Source organism: Dasypus novemcinctus, chromosome 11, assembly GCF_030445035.2.
Source record: "Dasypus novemcinctus isolate mDasNov1 chromosome 11, mDasNov1.1.hap2, whole genome shotgun sequence".
In the NCBI taxonomy this organism is placed as follows: Eukaryota; Metazoa; Chordata; class Mammalia; order Cingulata; family Dasypodidae; genus Dasypus; species Dasypus novemcinctus.
The window spans coordinates 18,776,349-18,803,249 of NC_080683.1; the positions used below are offsets into that span (position 1 = coordinate 18,776,349).

The window sequence follows — 26,901 nt, forward strand, 5'->3', positions numbered from 1 at the left end:
AATGATGAAGATGAAAACAGTGGATGAAACTCATCAGTTTTCATTTGCCTTTTTATTGGGAATCTAGAAACTAATTTGTTGTGAAAAGTTTTGCTGCCAAAAATAGGTTGGAAATTTACTCATCCATTCCATTTTTCTGTCTTCCAAGAATCTTTCCTTCAAACCCTCTCACCAGTCACTGAACATCCTCCAAGAACACATAACACGGCACTTCTCCTGACTGGATTTTTAGCTTCTTAAGTGGTGAAGTCAGGCGGGTAGTGGTATCTCTAAGTATGTATTATGATACTATAAATGTCTGTCTTCAACAACAAGAAGAAAAATGAAAGAAGAATTCACATGCTTTATGAAGTCAACAACACAAAGCCCTCCTCTAGTCTCCTATTTTCCTTTTTTATAAGACACCCCAAACTCCAAGTCATCTCACCTGAAGACAAAACTTAAACTAAGGTCATTCAGTATTTAGCTAGTCCTGTCTCAACCAGAAGAGAAAACCGAGGTATCTTCCTTACCCTGTGCTAACTAGCTCTCTAATGCCTTGGGTTATTTTTTATAAAGGAACACAGTAGAATAATGCTCAAAAAAAAAAAAGCCAATTGTTATTAATAGATGATGCATAATACATCACTAACATTCATATTTGTCTGATATTTGCTTTCAGATGACCTCACTAAAAAAGATGCATTTTATCAGCTACTTTTCTTTAAACAGTGACTGGCCCCTTCGCACACCTGCTGGGTCTGAGTCTAGGCTAGAATATTGCGCAGTTCTCACAAGGGAAGGAGCGTTGTCTGGAGAAGCAGCTGAGGGGAAAAGAACCGAGACACACAACAGGACTGCTTTTTCGTGGCCCTTTCTAATACAGGCTACAGAACAGATCAACCACTCTTCCGCTTAGGAGTCAAGAGTGTAGATTATGGGTACAACAAGGTCAAGGGAGCTGTCACTTGGAGAGAAATTATTGTCTCAAGGAGGATGCAGTGCTCTTCAGCTCTTTAAGTTTATGAGGACTGTGTGCTGGAGCCTCTGCCACTTACTAGCTGTGTGGTCTCTGGTTAGTCACCTAACTTGCAGCTCCAGTTTCCTCTTTTGCAAACCGAATACTAATAGCAAAGTCCCTAGCACTTAGTAATTGCTCACGAGATAAAAGCACATATTATTATTTCTAAAAAATAGGTACTTTGTCAAGAAAATAGTTTATACAAGTTGTACCCTTGCCAATAACTGCTGTTGGCCACCATTTAAAATACCAAAAGACGCACTTTACAATCAACAATGAAAGGTACAGGGAGCAGGGCACAGAGGGCTCACCTGGACCTCATTGGCTTGCGAGGGCAGTCCAGCCTCCTCCACCAGAGCTGTGCACAGAGCCAGAACTCTACTGTAAAAAGTTAAGCAACCGTGAAGGCTAATGCAGTTTTTTAACTTAAAAATCTTGAAATAACTTGCCTCTAAACAAACACAACCTCTGACTTAATGCTTCCACTTAAGTTTTGGCCGCAACTTCCTAATTGAAGTTTTAATGGCCTCTTCTCCTCATTTCCTGCTTTAATTACAAATTTCCAATTACACCAACTTTAAGCTCTACAATTTATCAGTAAATACATGAACTCTTCTCTGCTTCCAGCTGCTGAGTAAGAACTAAATTATAATCTGTGCCTCTTTCTTTCCTTTGAACAAGAAAAAAGAGGTGAACTTTTACTACCACAAGTAAGTGTCCCCATACCTGTCCCCACAGAATGGCCTGCATAAGAGATCTCACATTTGTACTAAAATATGATCAAAATTACATTCATAATTCTAATCTTTCACTTACACGCCACTTCAGCTACCCTTCTTACCCCCACACTTGAACTTTGTCATCCTACCCCTCACTACTAATCCTCCAACATTTTAAATTTAGATCCTCTATCATCTAGCCACAATCTTCTACCCTCCCAATTCTCTCATTCACTCCCACTACTCGTTTTTTGTCCTCATGGAAAGCCTAGTCTTACAGGCAACCATTCCTCCTTGTCAGTCTTCTGCTGCTACACTTCCTTCCCTATCACCTGATATTCAATGATTTATCTTCACCCACACTTCTCTCTCTTGCCCCACATTCATCCAAAGGACAAAATCCCAATGTAAATTAAACCAACTTTTCCACCTGTACTGCAGTTTGAAGAAAGTTCCTAGAGAATTCAAACACAGAACTGTGATGATGATTATTTCAGTTCACGGGTATTCTCTCCATTTTAGGCATTTCCCAACCTCCATGAAGTTAGGCATGATCAAGTGATTTTATTTGACATAAGAAATGTGAGTGGAAGTGAAACACTTACGAGGCAGCCTGTGACAGTTTAAATGGAGAAGCCTCCGTGAGCCTGAACCATGAGCGAAAAACACCTGGAGCAGATCTCTTGTCCACCACTGAAAGACATGGGGCATGAGCAAAATAGAACTCTGGGAGTTATTACTGAATCATGCCTAGACTATTATGACTGATACGATGTCCTTAAAATTGTTGGTCTCCAACTAGGTTCTTAGTGCTACATCCTTCTTCCCCAGAGCCCTTTCCCCTTCTTCCCTCACTGCTGACCCCACTTCTCCATTTCCTCACCTCTCAGAAAAAGCCTCACCTTCCACTTCACAGAGAATAAACCCATCAAATGAGAATTCTCTCAATTTCCTGCTACTGCACTGTACAAATTATAGGTTTTGCCAAAATGTATAATGGCCTGTATCATGCAGAACAAATCATGCAGAACAATTCCCATGCCCTAAAAATATCTTATGTTCCACCTATTCTTCCCTCCCCCTCCCCTTGAAACCTATGGTAACCAGTAAGTTTCAAGTTTTCAAGAAAAAGATTCATAGTTACATGCATTAATATTGAGGGCTTGACACACCGGTCTGTTTTCTTTTATTAGCCACTGCCTATGTACTCGAGAGATTCTTGCCCCACTATCTGAGAACATAGCAGGACTTCCAGGATGGGAGCTTAATGTTCCTTGTTTATTGTGTGGATCTCTACTTACCGAGATAATGCCCTGTGACAAGATGAACATTTAATATTCCCTAGAAGCCTGCCCCAGGCGCGCCCTATCCCACATATCCTGCCACTACCAATGTTCTGCACCAGGGAACCTCCTCTGCCGTAACTGCCAAAAGAACATTCCCATTATAGTTTCAACCACAGACTTACAAATCCCCAGAGCTCACCTCCTCCTTCCTCCAGCCCTCCCCCTAGTTCCATGGAGAGCCCAACCCAACCCCCTACCCTGCTCACCCTCACATTCCAGCACCACTCACCACCAGCCCCTTCCACCTTATCATAGGTTCTGCCAGTACTGGGGATGGGCTCACTACACTCTACTCCCTTTCTGTCTCCTGCTAATCTTTCAGTCTCTATCTCTTTGACTCTGCTCAATATACTTAGATAATATCAGTGAGGTCATCAGCACCCTTTTTTTAAAGTGCATAAACTTGTCAGCTAACATTTATCCTTACCAAGAAAGAATAAGGAGATAAATAGCCAAGGTAAAATTCCTGACATTCTTTTTTTGTGATTTCTACTGGCCTTGAATGACTGCAGATTTAGCTGAAGTGGATATTACATGCTAATGCAGTATTCACTGTGCGCCTAAGCTGTTTGGGAGGACACTTCTTCTGAGAGAGCACACCTGCTATATTTAGTAGAACCTGACAGACTGAGGTCTGCAAAGCTCAGAGCTGTTGCGGACTTCTGAACTGTTTTCTTCAGACTCTTCAGTTTCCAAACCCTGTAGTTAAGCTTCAAAATCACTACATGAGCTTCAGAGAGTTAATGCACCCCAAAGTACTTGATTTTCTCCTAGGGAGTTATCTGCTCATTGGTAAGAAAGAGATGACTAAGCACTCATGCTCAGGGAGCAAATAAGCCACAGAGAACAACATGCACTGTAAAGCTTCTTTGAAGTAACAGAGAAAAGTAGCATATTATTGAATATTACTACACAAATAATGTTCACCCTGTTACATTATATGAACTTAAGATTTCTTTTCCAGATTTCACAGTTTTAAAATCTTCACTAATAGATTCAAATGCATTCTTTTACCTTGAAATGCCATTACATTTTTTGTTTCTACACGTTAGCAAAATATTCTCGCTATCAAAATATAACTGCAAACCCTTGAGTCAAAAGATTGTTTTTACCTTAATTAAAAAGCAAGGCAATACATCAATCAACATATATTTATTGAGCATTTGCTATAGAATAGGTGCTGTCCTAGGTGTAGGGGAATACAGAAATGAGAGTAAGTTTTGATCCTGCTCTCACAGGACTTAGAAAGCTATCATTTTATTCACACTTTTAGCATTTGATATGTATACAATTAATGATGATATAAAGATGATATTAATAGAACTTAAGAATTTCAAGTGCTAACTAATAATCACACTAAGAAAAATAGAAATTTTCCAGAAATCATTATTTATTATATTTTTTAGAGTCTAAAGACAGTCTTTTCCAAAATAGAAATTTAAGTGTGCTGGCTTTACAGTGGAGTTAGTGCACTAAGATTTTCATTTAAAGTTTCAATGTAGTATGCATGAAAACCAAATTCTTAAGAATGTGTCTCTTTTTCTGGCCATTTAACCATTTCCATAAACTATGTATTCAGGTCTCTATAGCTGTGAGAGTGAGGTCAGATTCTTTAATCCTCTCAAGATACCACGCATTTGAACCATTTGGACATTTTCTTGACCTAAAACCCTAAAATGAAGTTAAGCAGTATGTGTTAGCAGAGCTTGGGTCCAGGAGCTGCCAGGTTAACTGGCAGGGTGGACGTCACTCAGCTTGGAGGCTCTTGTCATCCCGGGGCCTAGCAGGTCTCATTTTCTTTGTTTATATTCAATTCGGCATCGTCCTTCTGGCTGCTGGACACCCACCAAACGGACAGAACTCTAAAAACAGAAATGCAGATGAAATGTAGACATTGAGATGGAAGTCAAGATTTTTATTCCTAAAGGTTATTCCATTGTAATTTTCTCTAAAAGGTACAAAGTTTAGTTTTGGAAGGTTGAGAGGCATTTGCCATGATGAATTTCACAAGGTCAAGCATCACATTTAGCCTTTGATTCAAGGAGCAGGAAAGGGGGAACATCCCTTATTCTAACAGTGGTCTCGTCTGTCTCAGGCCCCAGTCAATGGGCATGAGAGGCCCTTCTCAATTTCTGGGGCTAAAGAGGAGGCCCCAAATAAGGCTATTTATATATTTCTAGTTCAAAAGCTTTGACACTTCCCTTATAATTCCAGTGAGATCTCCTCACCATAAGTTAAAGGTATTTAAAAAAACAACATGTATTGGTGGTTTGAACCACTATTACAGTGTATCTGACTACAGTCATTTTCCAAAAGGATATTTTGTGGGCTCAATATAGTCTGATTTATTTCTCCCTAGTTACCAACAAAATATGAGTGTGTGAATGAGTGTGTGTTTATGGGGGTGAGGATGTAGGAGAAGTCAGTTTATTGCAAATAATAAAAAAAGGGATGACAGTAGCTTGAGAAAGAAAAATAACATCTAAGGGCCTTGCCCTGTCAACTTTGAAACCATGGAGGCTGGAGGGAGAGAAGAAGTGAGGAAAGAGGAGGCGGATCCAATTTAGATGAACAGAATGAGCCCACTGTCAGGATTATTAGAGGAATACATAGAATGAGTTGCAGGGTTTCCATGAACCCCTTGAAATCACATCCACAATTCTGTAGGCATGAACAAATAAATACTTTTTTTAGAATGGGGGCCCATAGGTTTTTGTGATATTTTCTAAGGATCCATGGCCTTGAAAAAGGGAAAATAAAGCCAAACAAACAAAAAAAGTCCACTGATTAGAAAAAATATGCTTGCTTTCGCAAAAGATTGAAGTGGTAGCCTATGAATGCTCAAAACAGAATAGCCCCTATTGACATCATTAGAGTCTCCTACCCAGTCACTGTTCTGGAAAGGCTTTGTCTCATTGTTTGGTTTTGATAGGTTCTTTGTGAGAGGGAATTTAAATTAAATTAATCTAAGAAGTTAGGGGAATTTCTTAAGACCCTTTGAGGTAAAATGAAACACTGGGCTATTCTAAGTGTTTGAATTTTGCTACTATGGCAAGAAAATTACTTTGGTGGGCTTGTTTCCAAGCCCAACTTTAGAGAACCACCAATCTTCCTAATGGTAAACTATGAACTATAATTAATATCATAATAATATTGCTTCATCAATTTTAATAAAAGTACCACACTAATGCAAAGTGTTAATAATAGAGAAAACTGTTGTGAGGGGGGAGGGGGGTGTATGATTTTTCTATAAACCTACAACTTCTCAAATTAAAAAAATATATTTTAAAAAATTGAGACTTCCAACACGGAGGACCAGGAAATAATATTTAATCTTCATTTAGACAACTAAATTGTACAAGGCTAAGAATCTTGTGAAGGGTGCTTTAATTTCCCTTTTGTCATAGGATCCTTCATCACTGATAGTTGTGCTCAAAATACAAGTGTGGGAGAAATCCAGGGGAAGGGCTGAAATGTGCACATCTATAAGTACTATATTTTCTGATTCACTTATTCTTTTACATAGTTTTTATTGAACTGTAGCTTAAGAGTTTTATCAGGGGGCGGCAGACTTGGCCCAGTAGTTAGGGCGTCCGTCTACCACATGGGAGGTCCGCGGTTCAAACCCCGGGCCTCCTTGACCCGTGTGGAGCTGGCCCATGCGCAATGCTGATGTGCGCAAGGAGTGCCCTGCCATGCAGGGGTGTCCCCGCGTAGGGGAGTTCCACGCACAAGGAGTGCACCCCGTAAGGAGAGCCGCCCACACGGAGAGCTGACACAACAAGATGATGCAACAAAAAGAAACACAGATTCCCGTTCCACTGACAACAACAGAAGCGGACAAAGAAGATGATGTAGCAAATAGACACAGAGAAGAAACAAACGGGGGGGGGGGGGGGGAGGGGGAGAAATAAATAAATAAATCTTTTAAAAAAATAGCTTTATCACTCTCTATATTAGCCTTATTACTTCAAGAGCAAATCAAAGTGCAAAATTCCATGTGAATAGCCCTGAGATTGCAATGTTTAATATCTCAGCTTCAGCCTCAGTTTAAATAGTACCTTTTAGCCAAAGTTTTCAAAATGGCTTCCAAACATGTGGAATGAAAATGACCTTCCTCTTATTTCCTAGGATGGTGGCCCTCAAAGGGTAATACCTGCAGGAGCAGAATCATTACCTGGAACTTGCTAGAAATGCAAATTCTTGGACCCTTCCCCAGATCTCCCAAAGCAGGAACTCTCGGGATGGGGCCCAATAGTCTGTAATCTAACAAGCCACCCAGGTGATTCTGATATTAGCTCCAATTTGAGAGCCAATGGTCTGGGAGCTCAGACATACAGACCACAGCCAAGTTAAATGATTCGAATAGCGAATAGTTCGCAGTAAGAACAGGAGGATCAGGACCTTTTCATTTTCTTTTGCTGCTTTTACTGTTGCATTAGTCTTCTTTTATGCCATGGCTTTTCAAACAGACCGAGGGCTGTGACTTGCACCAAGAACTGATGGTTCACTTTTGGACAAACAGACATACCTTTCTAAGGGAACAAGCCCAACATAGAGGTCATGTTTATTTAATCCAGGGCAAAGGGTCAAATCAGTAAATTCATGGAGGAGCTCCTAACACAGTAAGTGGCAGAAACAAAAATATCAGGTCCTCGCCATATGGTAACAGGGCATGTAGACTAGATTCCTGAATTAAGGCAACGGAGTATCTTTTCAGCATTTGTTAAGATCAGGCCTAGATGAGGCCTACAGTTCATTTCTAGTAATTAAAACAAAGGAATTAGAATATATATTAGATTTGCAAGTTACCATGACATTTAAAATTCTGAAAATAATTACCTGTTTTGGTAAGGGGTCCAGAAGACTACATTCATATTTATAAAGTATTAAAATAATACATAATTGAATCTCCAACAGTGCAAACCACCTGAAAGAAAAATACAAAATTTAGTTTGTTGCAAAAGATGCATAAATAGTTAATACAGACTACCTAGAAAGTACATGTATTTCAAAGCAATTGTGCTCTTCTTTGCAATATAAACATTTGCTATTTAAAGAGAAGAGTAAATATAAATTTACTCTTTTCTTTTATAATATCACCTGTTCCACAGAGTCGATGGGATGATTTAATTGCTTTAAAATGTATGTAAAATGCTTAGAGAGTGGGAGCACTCAATAAATGAGAGTCCCAGGTCTCTCCTCTAAGTTTTAGATCTGTGCTTTCTAATACAATAGCCATTAGTTACATGAGGGTATTTAAATTTAAATAAATTAAAATTAAACAAATAGAAATTTTTAGTTCCTCAGCTGCACTAGCCACATGTCAAATGCTCTAGAGCTACATAGGGCTACTGGCTATCATACTGAACTGTGCACATATAAAACACTTCTATCATCACAGAAAGTTCTATTTAATAGTCCTACCTGGCTCTGACCCTTACTGCCCACTAGACATTACTGCCTGACTGTTCTAAAGGCATTTCAAATTCCCCATAACCCCCAAATCTGCTCCTCCTTTTGTAATACTTCTCTCAGGAGTACTAAACTCCTAAGCATGCTCCACAATATACTGATATTTATTTATAAAGTATATAGATATATGACTGTATTAGTTTATTGTCTACTTTCTAAGACACATATAAATAGAAACTAAAGAGCTGAGATAAAGTATAAATGAAACTCTGCTATTTTTGCTTGCATCCAAGTAGATTGTTTTGTGCTCTCCTCAGGATAGGCAGGCCCTCTTTGGAATCACAGCACGTAGTGGATTTCATTAGCATCTGTCTAGTCTACCAGCCATAAGCCTGGAAAGTATCGTGGACTCATTCCTGTCTTGCACATGCCATATCTAATTAGGTACCAGGTCCTTCTGTTTTATCTTCTAAATATTTTCTGAATCCCTTCCTTCATCTCCAGTCTCTCATTGTAGTTCCTCATCATGTATTAATATTTTCTGGATGACTAAATCAGCCTCCAGATTAGTCTCACTTTATCCTTCACTATACCACTGGGGTGAACTGTCTCCATGAGTTTTTCACTGCCTCCTCATTATATAGGAGATCTGTCTTCTATCTATCTCTGAGGCTTCCTGTCCCATCATAGCTCTTATGTGAAATCCACATTCCTACCACACTGTAATGATGCTCTCTGTTGTAGCCCCTTTCCTTGTCTGAGGCTCAGTCTCCTCAGGAAGCATCCCTTGATCCCTCACTTCAGGACTGACATGCGCTGCCTCTCCACATCTACGGCTCCCTGTGCATAGCTCAACTGTAGCATCCATTGCATTGAATCTTGATTGCTTATTAGCTATCTCTCTTTAAGAGGAGGAATTGTGTCTTTAATCTCCATTTTTTGGTCTTAGCACAGTGCATAACACATGATTGGTGCCTAATTAGTGTTAACTGAATAATTGAATATATGATGAGAGGTTATAGCTTCCATAAAGCAGATTTAACCTCCTATCCTTTTCACCCTCCCTTGTTTCTCTACTAAAGTCCTTACCCTCCTATATTATAGCTAGCCATTTACATGTCTGTATCCTTTTATAAACTACAGTCTTCACAGAAAGCAGGAACCATGTTTTATTCATCTTTAAATCATCAGTATTTGTTGAATGAATGAGTGAATGAATATGATCTGGTATAAAGCCAAATAACTAGATTTTTTCTCCACTAGTATTCTTGAAACAACCTGGATATATTTTATTTTAAATGAAATCTGGAGCCCTTCAGGGTTTTTGTAACCCACTTGAATACCACATCAATTCTTCATAAATATTTATGATGCAAATTAATTCTACTTACTTATAAATACTAAAGATAATTTATTCCGATAGAGTATAAATGCCTATGAAATAGGATATATCCAATACTTTCTGATTCAGATTTAATAAAGCAGTGATTCATCCCAAGAAAAAGCAGTTTAGCTAATTTGCATGCAGGTTCAAAATTTCTCATGAGTAGGTTTCTGTCAGATTTCTAACAAATTGGAACTTCTACACCTGGCCATGATGCAGTAACTGGGATAAGTTTTATTGCCCTGTCTTAAATAATTTGAGAATTGGGAAAAACTAGGCAGCATAGGACAAAGATTTCCAAGAGGAAATGAAGAAAAGAGATGAGCCATACGATTTCCCCATGACTGCCTCAAGTTTCCAGTATGGGGAGGAAGCCCAAACAGACTGGAGAGTCTGACTAAACTAAGGAGACAGAAATTGAAGTTCAGGTAGGGTAATGGACTAGAATTTGCAAGGAAGAATATCAGAGAAGAAAAAGTTGCAGGGAGAGAAAGTGCTCCAGAGCTCTGCAGAGGAGTCTCCTCAAGCCTTTGGCTGAGTATTGGTCTATGTTGTGTGAGAGGAAACTATTGAGGCAGGAAAAGACACCACCAAAGAGCAACAAGTTGAATAGTGCCCAAAGCTCACAAAGGCATGGAAGTTTGTGTTTCCACTGGCCAGAGTCAAAAAAACCTTGTCATATGTGGATCATCAGGTAAAGTCCTTAGAAGGGTATTGTTTTAGTAGTGGGCTTAAATTATCTTAGACCAAAGACTGCTCAAGACTTACCTTAATAAAACTTAAAAACAAATTTTGAAAAGATCAAAGTCATTCCAAACAATGAACTACATGCTATAATAAAGCCTAAAACTAATGATATACAATAAAATTCAATACCCATGGTGTTTAAAATCACATCTTGCATCTAATCAAAAGTAGCAGGCCTTCAAGAAGCAGGAAAGTGAGATATAAGCAAGAAAAGGTCGTTCAAAAGAAGTAGACCCAGAAATGACAGAGATATCAGAAACAACCAATTAAAAGGTTTCATATGTTCAAAAAGGTAGAAAAATGAGCATGATAAGGAAAGAAATGGACAATATAGAAAATATCAAAATCAAACTTCTAGAAATGAAAAATACAGCATTTGAAACAAAAAACTAAACTGGATGGGATTAATACAAGATTAGATATGGCAATAGAAAAGATAAAGGAACTTAGCAAAGCACTAGAGACCATCCAAAATGAAGTATATATATTTATAAAAACTGGAAAAAAATGAATAAAGTGCCAGTGACCTATGAGATAATTTCAATAAGTCTAACATACATGTAATTGGAGATGCAAATGGGTGGTCAGGAAACATGTTTGAAGAAATAATGCAGAAAATTTTCCAAATTTGTGAAAACTACAATGTACTGATCCAAAATTCAGTGAATCCCAAGGAGAAGAAAACCATACCAAGGAAAATCATAACAAAGAACTAAAAACCAGTCACAAATGGAAAAAAAACCCAAACCTTTAAAGTATTGAGAAAAAAGACATAATAGAGAAAAACAAAATAAAAAATTACCACAGACTTAGCATCAGAAACTATAAGCCAGAAGATAATGAAACAATATCTTTAATGTGCTGAAATGAAAAATACAAAAACAAAACTCTACAGTGAAATAGGTGGCATTGATAATTTGGGAAGAAACATTTAATTTCCTCCTTAAATTATACTATCTCACACACACACACACAAAAAAAAGATTGAAATATTGTTTTTGGGAGATGTGAGAGATGTTGAAATGACAGTCAACCATTCAAAGAATTTAAAATTGGGTGTATCCTTAGGGAACTGGACATGGTGTACCTGTGTCCACTGAGGACTGTTTTGAGGAACTGAAGTACCAAGAACACAACCATGGAGCATCTTCCTGAAGTCCTCAGTGTTATTTTATGCTCAGACTTTAATAAATGTACTTATGGTGAAAGGGAAATGGATTCTGGGGTGAAATAAACACCCTGGGGTAGAGATGAGCCTAAAAGGACGGTTGTTGTTCTGCCACTATTTTGCAAAAGGTGCAGATTTGGGAAGTGGATTTGGCCCAACGGATAGGGCATCCACCTACCACATGGGAGGTCCAAGGTTCAAACCCAGGGCCTTCTGAGTCATGTGATGAGCTGGCCCACGTGGAAGTGCTGATGCGCACAAGGAGTGCTGTGCCACGTAGAGGTGTCCCCCATGTAGGGGAGCCCTGTGCACAAGGACTGCACCCCATAAGGAGAGCTGCCCAGTGCGAAAAAAATGCAGCCTGCCCAGGAGGGCGCCGCACACACGAAGAGGTGACACAGCAAGATGACACAACAAAAAGAGACACGGATTCCTGGTGTTGCTGACAAGAATACAGGCAGACATAGAAGAACACACAGTGAATGGACACAGAGAGCAGACAACTGGGCGGGGGGCGGCACGGGGAAGGGGAGAGAAATAAAAAATAAATCTAAAAAAAAAAAAGATGCAAATTCACCCTGAGGTACAGGACTATAAGTTTAGAAATAGGGGACTCTCTTAGACTATGGGTAAAGGAATATTTTAATGATGCCATGCTTACACTGTAATTTTATTTAGTTACCTCAAAAGTTCAGTCAATCTTATTCTATCTTTCATGATAGTAAAGTGAAGAATAAAGAGATGATACACAGGCAGGAAATGAGAAGAGCCTCAATTTTACGCTTCTGCTGGAGATAGTATGAAAGAGGCAGCTTTCCATCCTAAGTGAGGTTGGTAGTAACACGTGGAAGAACTGGGAGGGCAAAGAGGGCAGAATACTGAGGAGCAAATTCTGAGTAGACAACTAGGGTGTAGATGAAGACGCCTGCCTTTCCTCCCCCAAATACTAGCAGGGAGTGACCCTTCTGGAATAGTGAACTGAATGAACGGACACTAAGGTTACACATTAAGAATTCTCATAAGAAAATAAGCTCTCCATCCATTTAATAAATAAATATGTACTGAGTGACTTTATGTGCTTTATATTCTTCTAAGCATGAAGTTACAGCAGTGTAAAACAATATGCCTGCTCTCCTGAAGCTTAAATTCCAGTATCCTGCCATAACCACTGAATGGACTGAGGGGAGTGTAAACTACAGTGTAAACTATTATCCATGTGGTGCAGCAGTGCTCCAGAATGTATTCACCAAATGCAATGAATGTGCCACAATGATGAAAGAGGTTGCTGATGTGGGAGGAGTGGTGTATGTGTGTGTGTGGGATATACGGGAAACTCATATTTTTTAATGTAACATTTTTTGTGATCTATGTATCTGCAAAAAAATACAATAAAAAATGATGGGGTGGGGGGTGGGGAGTGGGGTATGTGGGAACATCTTGTGTTTTTTAATGTAACGTTTTGTGTGATCTATTAACTTTTAAAAAAGATAAAATAAAATCTAAATTAATAAATTTCAGTAGAGATGTAATAAGCAGATAATAATAAGAAATGTGAATATTAAGTGGTGGTAAGTACTAAAATAAGAAATAAGGCAAAGTAAGGGGGAAAATAGAGCTGGAGATGTGGGCTAAAATATTTTTTTTGGATAAGAAGCTCTCTTTAATGAGGTGACATTTTAGCAGACACTGGAATAAAGTAAGAGAATAAGTCATGAGCATTTTTGGAGTGCAGTGCACCATGAGAGGAATTAAAAGGTATAAACAACCAGAGGTAGGAGAATGAAAAACAATGAAGAGGCCAGTGTTAGTGGAGATGAGCAAGAAAGAGGGTGTGTAGGGAAAAACGATGTCAGAGAAATATCCTGGGCATTGTAGGTCATTAAATACTTCACTGTAATCTCTGAGATGGGAAGCTATTGGCTAAGTTTGAAGAAATTTGACTTAAGTTTTAAAAGGATATTCTTGTTGCTAGTTGAGTATAGAATATCTGGTGACTGGATGGAAGCTGAAAGACTGATTAGGAAACATTCCCCTTTTCCAGATAAGAGAAAGTGTTGACTTGGAATAGGATGGTAGAAATAGTGGTGGCTGGCCAGAGTCTGGATACACTCTTTAGGATGGGCTGACAGTTTGGACTATAGATGTGAAAGACATAGAGGAGGACATAGAGGATGACTCCAAAGTTTTTGGCCAGAGGTAAGAGAAGGATACAGCCGCTATTTACCTCAGCACTGGGGAAAACCAAAGGAAGTACAGATTGTGGGAGTTGTAATCTGGGGCTCAGTTTCAGACCTGTTCAGTACAGCTTGCTATTGACTAATGCCTTTTAGACAGCCAGTGGAGGGGTTGAGTGGAAGATTGGTTAATGAGTCTGGTGTTTAGGAAGCATTTACTGATGGCTGATGAGATAAGAGATATAAATACAGGAGTCATCAGTATTTAAACAATTATTTAAAGCCACGAGACAGGATGAGTTTACTTAGGGAGTGAGTTAAATAGAAAAGATAAATCTGAGCAGAGAGCCCTAACGCACTTCAACATTTGGAGGTCAGGAAGATTGAAAAGATGAGAAGGGAGCCTGAGACATAGCCTGAAGGGTAAATGGACCAAGAGAGCAGTGTCTCAGAAGTCCCATGAAAAAAGAAGAGTAAGGAATAAGGAGAGCTAAAGGGATAAAGTAGGGAAATGTGTAATAAAGGAAAGAGTAAGTGGAAAAGGAGGCACAGAGTACCAATGAGGGGAATTAGACATTAAAGTTCCCACTTATAAACTTGAAAGGACCAGTCCTTCTCAGTGCTTGCGTTTCTTCCTAGAAATAAATTAGATGACATCACTCTTGCAGACAACTAAGCTGATATTTTGTATGCAATAGAATTAAACAGTGGCTCCTAAATATTCAATTTTTACTTGACAGTACTAGAAAAATAGTAGCTAATTCGGAATTTGGAGTTATAAAAGTTTTATAGGTTTTTCAAACAAATCCTGTTTTTTAAATAACGCTATTTGTGAGCCCTTTTCTAACAGTAGCTTGCTATAGACCTGTGCAGTAATCCCCAACTCCTCTGAGTTTAGCAGCTGAGGTCAAGTATCCATGAGTGGCAACTCTTCCTCCTAAGTCTCTAGAGGAGAAGATATCAGAACAGGAACTGAATGAAAATAATAAAGACAATAAATAATTTGGCAGGCAGTGGGGGAGTTGTTCCAATGCAGAAAGATACTCCAGGCAGAGGGATGTGTTCCAAGGCACTGACTCGTTCCAGGGGCTCTGGAACACCTAGAGGCCTAGAAGTTGTTTACTCCATGCAGAAGGTGAGGTGATGAGAGATGGACCTGGACAGAGCTGGAGAAGTTGGTTCATGCGGGGGTTTGAATTTGCCATGAGACAGTGTTAGGTTTTGATCCTGAAAGTGCTATGAACTCAGTGAATAAATTATACTATTTAAAAATTTTACTCATGTGAAAAAACAGGGTTTCTTTAAGCATTATTATACTTAATGGGTCCTCAATAAATACTCCCCTATGACAAAAAGGGTTTGCTAAGCAAATGAATAATGTAAAGAAGATCAAGGTTCATAAGCTATTTAAAAGCACAATTTTAAACTTTTTATTAATACTATGTATATTTTGATTAGAAGTAATATTTATCAATTCAGTAAAACAGGTTTCCACTAGAACTCAGGCAGTATTTTGTTAACTGACTTTAGTTCCTGTAATGTTCTTAACAATCATTGAAATATATTCCCCTTAAATTAAAGATAATTTGGATTTTTGACAAACCCATACTGCCCATTGAATTAGTAAAGATTTAATATTTTTCTCCTTTCATTTTTAGAGTTTAGTTTTATAGTTTAGTATTGAATGTAGTAATTAAGCATTTTGATATCCTATTGAAAAGTAAGGTGAATTTAATACTATTTTCTCCAAATTCAAATATTTGGCTATACTATTAGAGTTATTTCAAACCACTAAATACCATGTTTTCTTTTTTACATTGGCAAAAATATACTGTTTCTCCAGTCTTTACCATGACATTGAATTTTGTTGTATATCTCAAATACTAGATATTGAAATATACATCTGTGACATTAAAAGCTTTTTATGTCAAAGAAAACGGGCTTCAAAAATCTGTATTTTTACGAAAGCTCTTCAGAAGTAAACTGAGCTATGTATATATTAGGAATGTTTTCTTAATACTTCTAATGTCAAAACAGTGAAAATAACGAGCATATTATTTATAACATCTAATTTTTACACTTAGAAGAACAACATTACACATCTACAAATAAAGCTTAATAAAATATAAACATGTTTGAAAATTCCTTAAATACTTGTACTTGCATGTTTTCCCCATTTCTGGATAGGTACTTCTTCAAGGAACAGTGCTTACGGCATTAAGACCAAACACACACCCTAACCCTCATGATGCTAGTAATGCAAAAGGACAGACGGACAAGGTGACAATATAAGATAAAGGTAAAAACAGAAGGACTGTGGAAATTTGTGGCGCCTGCTCTGTGACCGGGAATAATCAAGGAAGAGCTTATGTGGAGGGGAAACTTGAGCTAGACCTTGACAGAAGGACAGGCTTTAAATAAGAAGACCTGGTGAGTGAGGGCATTCCAGAGCCAGCAAATAGCACGAGCAAGGGGAGAAAGGGGCACCCTACAGCTAGGGAATGGCAGGCGGCTCTGGGGAGGCTACTCCATGTGTTTATTTATTTATTTTTTTAAAGATTTATTTTTTATTTATTTCTCTCCCTCCCCCCGCTCCGCCCCCAAGTTGTCTGCTTCCTGTGTCCACTCGCTGTGTGTTCTTCGGTGACCGCTTCTATCCTTATCAGCGGTACAGGGTATCTGTGTCTCTTTTTGCTGCATCATCTTGTTGTGTCAGCTCTCCGGTGTGTGCGGCACCACTCCTGGGCAGGCTGCACTTTCTTTCATGCTGGGCGGCTCTCCTTATGGAGTGCGCTCCTTGCGCGTGGGGCTCCCCTCCGCGGGGGTCACCCCTGCGTGGCAGGGCACTCCTTGCGCGCATCAGCACTGCGCATGGGCCAGCTCCACACGGGTCAAGGAGGCCTGGGATTTGAACGCGGACCTCCCATGTGGTAGACGGACGCCCTAACCACTGGGCCAAGCCCACTTCCCTCCATGTGTTTAGAAAGGTACAATTGGTGTCAGATTATGAACAGCACGGCCATCAAGGCTAAGGAGTGTGGCCTGCAGGCAGTGGCTTCAGAGTCTTAACAGGAAAGTGATAATCCAGGGATGATTATTTAAGGGAAATTAATTGGTATCTAGCGAGTAAACTGGATTGAATGGAGAGAGAATAGAGTCGTGGAGAAGGGTTAGAAACTATAATAATCATCTGATGTGGAAGTGATGAAGACCTGGTTTAGGAGGTAGGAAGGGACGTGAAAGCCCTGAGAGAGGGAGGAATAAAGGATAACTAACTCCAAGAGCCAGATGTCTAGGACAACAGCAGTGTATCTAAAAGATACAGAGAGTAAAGAAGGAATGCTAGCATTGGGGGGAATTAGGACTTTAGTTTCAGATGTCTTCAGTTTGAGTCTGAATCCCTCCCTTACTTTTAAAGGGCAATCTCCCTCTCCCTCTCGCTGTCCTACTCCCCACCCCCACTGGCCCTCTCTCCTAAGAGTCATCGAGGGCAATGCCAGCATGAGCTGGAAAACTGCCGCTGTTGCCAAGAGCAGGGGCTCTGAAGTAGAGTCCTAGTTGCTACCAGCTGCAGCTTATGAAAATAGAATGATCTCGTCCTGGAATTCAGAGAAGGCAGCATACAGGCAGGCATAGTTTCACAAATATCCTACACTGAAGCAAAGTTATTAAAGTTGACGGGGGAGTAACTTTTCCCACAACCCCATCACTAAGGAATCTTTTAGGAAAATAAAATCAAGTTGATGGCAGGAGGCAGGATAATCTAGAACAGTGGTCTGCAAACTTCGGCATGCCTCAGAATCATGTGGAGGACTTGTTAAATCACAGATGGCTGGGCCCCACCACTACAGTTTCTGATTTAGGAGACCTGGACAATTACATTATTTAGGATGTATTCTGTAGCAAGTAACAGAAAACCCAAATTAAACTGGTTTCTATAGTGAAGAGAATGCTTTCCTTTATGTAATTGAAAAACCTAGAGATGGTGCTGGACTCAGGCAGAAATTACTCAAGCACTCTATGACGTTACTGACAAGCAAATTTCCCTCTGCTACTCTGTTCTGTGTTCACCCTAACATCTCTGTTCACCCTCACAATATCTGCTCTTACCTTCTCAAAATAGCTGCCAACAGTTTCAGGTGTCATGTGCCTCCTTGTTCATGTCCTGGAGGGAATGATTATTTTTGACCCAGAAGTCTCGACAAACCCCTGGTAGTTAACTGGACTGCTGAAAACATCTGCCAACATCTAAACCAATCACCATGGGAAGGGAAGGATGGGGTAGGAATGGAATGTGCAGACTGGCAAAGGAACAGGCCTCCAAGCCTAGATTTGGAGTTGGATGGATCTCCAAAAAAACTAGAGTTATTAGAAAGGTGTGAGGGGGTTAGGTGATGGGGAGATAACAGCCAATGGGCTCTATTATGATATATTACAATTTTAATTCTAATTCTCTTTTGCTACAAAGTAGGCCTTTCTCAATAGCTGAGATAACCTAACTTTAAATTAAAGAGGAGTATCTTATTTTGATGAGGTGAGAAAGACCATCAAAAAAGGGGAGAAATATGGCCAAAAGCTTTCTCTCCACAGATACAAATCCCGTCCAGGTAATCTCTGTACCACAAAGTGGCTGGAGATCTATTTTGTAAATCAAAGGAAAAGGTGATCCTTTCTGAAATCTTTGCTCAGAAATGAACATGTTGGTTTTAAAAGCACTTTAGCCTAAGTATTTTAAGGCACTCTTGAATCGCTTCTGTTCTTGGCAGACTTAAATCTTAGCTTCATACATAATGCCAAAATGATATAGCTAGTAAAGTGATGGCTGCAAATTTACCAATGGTTTCCATGCTTTGCTGAGTGAGTCACTGCTCTTTAGTAAAGCAGTTAAATGAGAAAAGCATGGCTAAAATTTTAAAAAGGATTCTGGCAGCCTAGCTCAGAGGCTTGGAGTAAACCACTTCTACCTTTCCCACCCTCACTCCTTTTATATATCCTCCAGGACATGTGCACACTACAGTGAAATTGTTAGGAAACAATTATAGAAATAAATACAGTTCATTCAATTCTCTTTAGCAACTGGAATTGAGGGAGTGCATTTATTTACATAACAAATTCTTCAGAATAAATTGAATTTTTAGTCCCTCATGAGATCCATAGAGATTTGAGTTTTGCTCACTCCTCAAAAGCAATCAGCTATTTGTAACTATAAAAGGGTGAAAGACACTCACAGTACTTCTCAAATACAAGACTGTAAAGATATTTTACTGAATAAGGCATAATTATTAAAATTACACTGTATTTAGAGTAAATACATAGAAACAACTGTTTCACAAATCCCAAATATATAGTTGCCTTGCTATTGTTAACATGTAGATTCATTACATTGTTATGAGCACATACATTTTTTTTCTTCCCTTAAACTTTGATGCACCTCTGGCATGAATCTTTGGAAGATTTTCTGAAGGTAAAAGCAAATTTTAAGTGATAAGGAAAAAGTCATGATAGGAAAGAACACAGTGGAAATAGGAATAGCACATGGAAGCCCAAAAGTAATAGGATTCTTAACTTGTTAATATCACCAAAGGCTGACCCCCCAATGTGGACTCTCACATGAACTCTGGGCTCTCAATGAATGTTTACTAAAGAGTAGGTGGATACCCATTACTGTCTGGAAGAAATAATAACATAAATAATATAAATTGGAGACAATTTTTGACAGTTTTCTTGGAAACTCTGTCAATTACCTCTTTTGTCCCAAGTAAAACTCCTCTGTTAGAGTTGCACCGTGTTTCTCTTCTAATTGTGCTTTCTTCTCTGTTGTCATTGATTATTCCCATCTAGTCCACAAAGCCTTTTCTCATCTCTCCTCTTCAAAACTCATATGGCAGTTGTTAGGTAAATAAATTGTCTGACATTTCTCACATGCCATCTTAGGTAAATAGCACTTTTTCCTGCAATGTTGCAGTGTATCATCTCCCCACCTTCATTATAAGTGCTTCAGGAATGTTATGCATCTATGAATCTCCCCAGTGTTTAAAAAAGTGAGTTAAAATATAAGCTCCCTGAGGGAAGAGGTCTCATCCAATTTGTTTCCCAAGGTAACTCCAGTGCCTGCAATCCTGCCTGCCATTCAACACACACTGAAATATTTATTGAATGAAAAATAATCACATTAGTATTAGATGCTCAAGCGATATTTGCTAGGTTGAATACTACTAATACTAAGCGACCATCAGCTGACCCTATGCTTTGAATTAATTTCCCCAAAGTTGTGTGATTTTCATTAGTACTTTGTGACAAGTCCTTGACTTTGTACCATAGCACTGCCCTAGGATATATGAAGGAGCCCAGCACACACACAAAGTAGAAATCACAGCTCCTATTCCAGAGGAATCCAGAGGAATCCAGAGGAATCCAGAGGAATCCATGTTTCATTTCCAGTTCTCAGGTACCTCTACCTTACTCATACCTTCTTAGTATCCAAGCATGCCTATGTAAAAGGACCAGGGCTGTTATTTCACTCTGTCATCTAACCCATGTCAATCACGAGACAGCCAACCAGGCATCCTCTTGCAGGGAAAGGTACCAGGGAAAATTGAGCTTGTTGGCTCTTGTGTGCATCCCAAGGGTAGGCAGAGCCCATCACACTGTGCTAAGACCATCAGCTCTCAGAGAGACCAGTCAAAGAAGTGTTTCTCAATACTGGAAATCCCAACTTCTTTCTCCATTTAAATCTCATAATTTAGGAGAAGAATTTCCAAAATAATGAGACTCTTCACTTTGCCTATTACTATCGCTGAAGAAGTCTGGTGGATTACGCTGCTTTCTCCTGTTTGTTTTTCTGCAAAACCACAAGACTTTTTCAGCAATTAAACTACTGGGAAGACTTGCCTTCTTTTGTGTACTCAGGAGCTTCCCAGCTACAGGGAAGTCCCTAGCAAGGTATTCTCCTCTAAGATTATTTTCAGAATTCCCACTATAATGAGGAGGAACTATAGCTCTTTCATTCTGATCTTTGATTGGCAGACAATGGCAGCACCAAGCACTTATTTAGTAAACTCGGACAAAACCTTCTGTGTTCATGTGTGAAAATGGCTCTCAACTGCCTCAATGGCTTGAACTCCAAGATGACAGCTGCAAGGCACAAGAGTATGTGTTCATGGCAAACTTTGATCATCAGCTATATTACAGGCAACTTTCTCTGACTCACTGAATATTTGGTACATGAGAAAATAAATTGGCTCCTGGTTCACAAACTAGAATGGGTGCAGTTTTCTGGGGATCATACCAAAGGCTTATGGGATTATATTTCTAGTGGAAAGATCCATCTTGATACTCATTGCCCAAATGAAGTCATTTGCTTTTCTGTACAATTTTCTAATTTGTTTCTGTCTTAAAAAATTGAAAGTTTCCTGGGCTAGCTGTTTAAAATAAAAAACAGAAAACTAGAATTAACAACTGTTAAAACAGGAATATAGAAAACTAGCCCTAAAGAGTTTTTTTTAAACATATGTATCATTATATTTGCTTCTTAAATAGCTTATAAAATTCTGCCTTAGTTATCTATTACTTTTTAACAAATTGCCACCAATATGTGTTGGAACAACACATATTATTTCAATCTCAGTTTCTGTGGGTCAGAAGTCTATGATTTTTTCTGGATCCTCTCCTTCAGGGCTGCCCACAAGCCTACAGCTAAGGGCCAGGGCTGGGTCTCATCTGCAGGCTTGGCTTGGGAAGGATCTGCTTCCAAGTTCACATGGCTGGTAGGAGTCAGTTCCTTGTAGGTCGAGGAATGTTTTTTAATTAAGTCATATTCATTCCACATTCCTATATAGCCTATAGATTTTGGGCCAATGGAATATATTTTGCCAACCTGAGGCTCAAAGTTTTCAACATCTTGTCCCCAAACTACTTCATATTCCTGATTTTACCATTTCCACCATCTCTTCCAGTCAATCAGATTCGAAGCCACAGTACAGCGCAAATCCTCCTTCTCCGCTATCTCCATTTCTAATCATTTTTCAAATCTGGTAGAATCTACCTCTCCTTGTTTCTCCTGTGGCTTATTAGCATGACCATACAGCCTAAGCCATGCCCCCACTCTAATCCAGTCTACATACTACCAATTACTCAGGTATCCTTTCCTTACCCAAAACCTTTTAATACTTCATAAGTGCCTAGTGGTCTGAGTAAAAAATTCCTAAAACAGGCCTTAAGGGACTTCCCCAATTTGGCCAATGTATCTTTTCAGTACCACTTCCCATCACTCTTCTACTCACCTCTCCTCTCTCTGTAATATTCCCAATAACAATACAACTATTAAGTCCTAACCTACATACCTCTGTTCCTAACAACATTTTTTTATTCTATTTCCTAAGACTAGGAAATTGTTCAGTCTTTCAACGGCCACTTTTCCAGAAAAGCAGTCACTCTGACCGGATGTACCCTCTCTTGAATCTCCACAGTGTGGTTCCTTGTAGTTATTTATGAACTTGGCATCCTCCTTGCCCCTACCAAGATGTCATTGCTTGAGGGCTGAGAACATGTCTTACTCATGTCTGAAGCCTTTGCAGTACCTACTTTACTCACATATAGTAAGACCTTGTGCATTTTAAAAAGGCATCGTTTCTCCACTAGGAAAGAGTAGAGAATTATTGCTTTGTGGGTAAAGAGTTTTTGTTTGTAGTGAGGAACATGTTTTGGTAATGTGGTGGTGATGGTAGCACAACCTTGTAAATGTAATTACGTACTTAATGCCACTGAACTGTACATTGGAGAAGGTTAAAATGGCAAATTTTATGTGATATAATACATATATACATATATGTGTGTATATATACACATATCTGTTCCCACAATAAAATATATATAGCTTCTATATAAATAAGGTACTATAATCAAGTTGAAGTGTCATGGTCCCCTCTATTGTATCCATTACTGTCAAACTCAGGAAAATGTCTGTCAGCCTCAAAAGATATCAGAGTAATATGGTAATAGCTTCTCTTAGAAATAATCGTCTTCAGTTAATCCTTGACCATTGGCCCACAGCACATGATTCCTTGGTTTAAAATACTTTAGCTCACTTTCAACGGTAGCAATAATACACTCTTGCTATTATATGGAAAGGGAACTGGAAGAAAGTAATATTTTCTACTATTTTAGGAAAACCTATTTGCATGGCATTGACCCTTATAGGTGACAAAAATAATGAATTTGTTGCTGCTTTAAGAACTGCTTCTCTCAGGTGAAAAGAACCAGGCACGATAAGACTGGTGACAAGAGTGTTGTTGCTGTTGATTATACTATGCCCCTAGAGTATCTGACATTCAATTACGATATTCTGTTTTGGTATTTTGGGGAGGTATGTCGGCATGACTTCAGCTCTAACCATGGAACACCCAACTCAAATTGTGAAAAATAAGGTAATTAATTCTCTCAAATAACAAGAAGTAGATGAGCTCTTCAGAACTGATGAATTCAGTGACTCAACAATATCACATGGGCCCAGGGGTTTTTCTTATCTCTGCTCTGCTGCCCACAGACTATGCATCACCTTAAGGCTTGCTCCTCTTGGACTTGCTACTAGTAACTGAGACTGCATGTTTTCTTGTTCACATCCAGAGGGGCAGGATGAACGAGGCCCCTCTCCTGTAGAAGAAGAGTATCTCCCTTCAGTCTGATGTGCTAGTTTAGACCAACTGCCTATCCTGGGAAACACCAGACACCAATTTTCTTAGGCTTAGCTTTCTGGAAGAATTTCTAAAATGGTGACTATAATTCCCATGGTTGGCTTAGACTAATTAGGCCCATCCTGGGAGTGAGGGAAGATGTAAATTACTACAAGCAAATGGATACTCTAAAATAAGGGAGGGATAGAATGGATGCTGTGCAGTCTTAACTGCAAATACAGACTGGCATTTCTGTTCAAGCATTTAAGACAAGTGACTTCTTAAATCTGCTCTTTCATAGTTTGTAGCAATAGTTTCACAACAATGCAAGGTGTTAGTGGTGAGCTAATGTCTACGATGTATATAATGCCCTGTACAATAATTCGCATGTTTGTTTTGTAAGTTCACAACTTTTACTATACACTTATTGTTTATGGATGTTCATGTGTGAATGATAAATTTCAATTTAAAAAAAGAAACTACAATTTTTTGGATATAAGATTTTAAAAGGATTTGTATATTCAGTGAGATTTAGTTACAAACAGGTGCCAACTTTTCTCCAACTGAAACATTACTAGGGAAGAAATGGGACTTTCTAATGTAGATTGTGAATTCTGCAAAGTCAGGGGCCACGTTCGTCATCTTCAGTGCTCTATTCCTGGTGTGCAGGGCAGTGCCAGCCACAGGCCTGATGTTCAAAAACACTTGCTACTTGAATAAACAAAATAAATGTAAAATAACTTTCATTAAATGTCAGCCACATACTAGAACATCACACTAAGAGGAGTCCTGGGTGCCGAATTAATTTAGCTATATAAGGAATCAAAGGAAAGTTTTTACGAAAACAAAAACCAAATTCAATAATCAAAAAGCATCCAGTGAGCTGCTGCTATGAGCCAAGCTAAGAATGTTCTATAACCCCAGTTAATGTCCAGGATAGCAGTGAATTTAAAGGAATATGACTTCCAGCTTTATATTTTCAAAAAGGTAGAACTCAAACCACTTTTGATTTTCTTTATATGAAAGCTGGACATTTGAACCCTAAATCCTGCTTTTATCTGGCAGCTACAAGTGCAATTTCTTCTCACGAGGTCTCTCATCAGAAACCAGTTTAGACATTCCCACCAAGGCATTGCACAACATGACTGACCAACCAGACCAAATGGGGTTTCCTGGATTTTGTAATTTGATAATAAAGAAAAGGGGGATTAGACCAAAGTTTTCCCCCTCTGAGCCATCCTCTTTCTGCAGACTTTCTGGATAAATGCAGCCCAGCTGTCTCACTGACCTTCCGGGACACTGGAACTTCCCACTTCCAAATGCCATGAAGCAGTCCAAGAAAGCATGCTTCTCTAAATTTGCCTTTCTCCAACGTTCCTGTGGGAAGAAAACATTTTTTTCCCAAATCAGCCTTATATAAATAAGCTTAACTTTATTTCTCTAGGCTAAAAATGACCTTGTACAGCTAATCCTTGCATATAAAGTTGCAGGGTTGTTGGTAGTTTTTCCAACCTGTGTATTAATATCAGACACAATTGTGCTTTTGGAACATGAACTTATAAATAAAAAGGTTTAAAAAGAATACTGTTAAGTGGTAAATGTAAATGATAATGTAAATCAACCACACAACTGACATCAGAAGAGGAAGACTATTTATAATAGGCCTCAGTCTCTGACATAAAATTGCCCTCAGTAATAACTTTTGTAATGAGACACTGACAGTCCTGCCTGTTGGAGAAAGCTGGGGATGCAGAGTGAGCATATGTGGATGGCACTTCTGACAGTTTTACCTAAAGGCAGAAAACAGGCTAAACGACCTCTTAAAATTCTGTTCAGCCTCATATCTCCACAACTCTAAGAAATGACAGAGTATGGTTTTAATGTGTTTTATTTTTATTTTTTGCACTCCCTGGAAACCAATAAGAGAAGCAATTGCCTGAAGAAGAACATGAAATAAGTCTTCTATCAGAATCAATCATATTTACTTTAACATGACCTGCTGACTGCAGATAAAAATTTATTTTAAAGTTGAGAAACCTTATTCCAAACACTTTTCTATCTCATTTGTAAATGTTGTACCTTCTACAAATATAATTACTATGTTATAGCCAACTTGGTTCTTGATACTGGTGAAATATGACCACTTAATTATATAATTCTAGATACTGTATGAATTCATACTCTTTGTATACAAAGAAATTAAAATCAAAGGACAATGTATATTGAAGAAGAAAACTTACAGGTTTGAACAATTCAGGTTCAGGAAAATACTTCGGATTTCTATGTAGCCAAAATGGAGACAACATTAACAAGTCACCAGAAGGAACGGTGTAATTCTAAGAGAAAAATAGCATCAAAATCAAATTTTAAAATCTGCTTTAAAGAGAGTCTGGGTCATTAAAAATAATGCTTATATTGTGACAAACATGCATTTCTTACGATTGATAGTGAGAAAATTTATCTCTTTCCTAGACAAGTCATTTCCAATTTCCAAACAGCTATGAAATATATATGTATTCAGTTATACAGGGAAAAATACCAGATAAATCTCCAAATTTTAGATTAAAGAATAAGTCTACCCTAATGCCGCTTTTGATGTTAGATATTGGGGGTTGCAACGAGCGCTCCTGATGATGGAAACCACGGTGCCTCTCTAGGTTAGGCAACAAGGGAATCTAGCTCTGGGGCAGGACTGATGGCCATAATAGCTAGGCATTGGGGCAGTGGGTATCCTGCCCCTGGGGACCCTAATGGTAGTAGTATCAGGGCAGGGCAATGGATTTTCTTTCACCTCAGCTGCGGCTGTTAGGGAAGAAAGCATGTGAAATCAAATAGGAAGACAAAAGTAAAAGTGAGGTTATGCATTTGTTTGGGTTGGTTTTTTATCGGGGTGGTGGTAGATGTGGGACTGAGAATAGTAGAGTGTTTGCTCAAGCAGTAGTCTCCATTATCCTTCACCATTCACACTATAATAAGTTTTCATGATGTATAAACTATACTAAGATCTACAATCTGTTTTATAGACTCTCCCTTTCATTACCATATTCAGAAACCATGGGATAAAGAGATCTCATTAAAATCCCCTATATTTTCAATGTAACGTTTCTGTAATCTAATGCTTCCTTAAGAGTAAATTTTAAAAAACCAAAACATTCAACCAAGCAATTACTCCTAGGTGTTTATCACAGAGAAATGAAGGCTTACACTCATACGAAAACCTGTACACAAATGTTTATAACAGCTTTATTCATAATAGTTCCAAACAGATCTCATGGAA

At 38.7% G+C, this 26,901-nt stretch overlaps 1 protein-coding gene across 2 annotated transcripts in view; it reads right to left on the reverse strand.

The window, feature by feature from the left end:
- Positions 1 to 4,202: 4,202 nt before the first annotated feature.
- The window catches only part of CYP39A1 (cytochrome P450 family 39 subfamily A member 1), a 104,978-nt gene continuing 82,279 nt past the window's right edge, over positions 4,203 to 26,901 (reverse strand). Inside the window, exons 9-12 of one of the 2 annotated variants that reach the window (XM_058306827.2) lie at positions 25,865 to 25,960; positions 24,913 to 25,001; positions 7,908 to 7,995; positions 4,203 to 4,927 (exon numbers count right to left, since the gene is read on the reverse strand). In XM_058306827.2, coding sequence (XP_058162810.1) covers positions 4,856 to 4,927; positions 7,908 to 7,995; positions 24,913 to 25,001; positions 25,865 to 25,960 — 345 coding nt within the window. In that variant the 3' untranslated portion in view covers positions 4,203 to 4,855. Of the gene's footprint in view, positions 4,928 to 7,907; positions 7,996 to 24,185; positions 24,333 to 24,912; positions 25,002 to 25,864; positions 25,961 to 26,901 lie in introns of those variants that run through there. The other variant, XM_058306829.2, reaches the window with a different exon arrangement.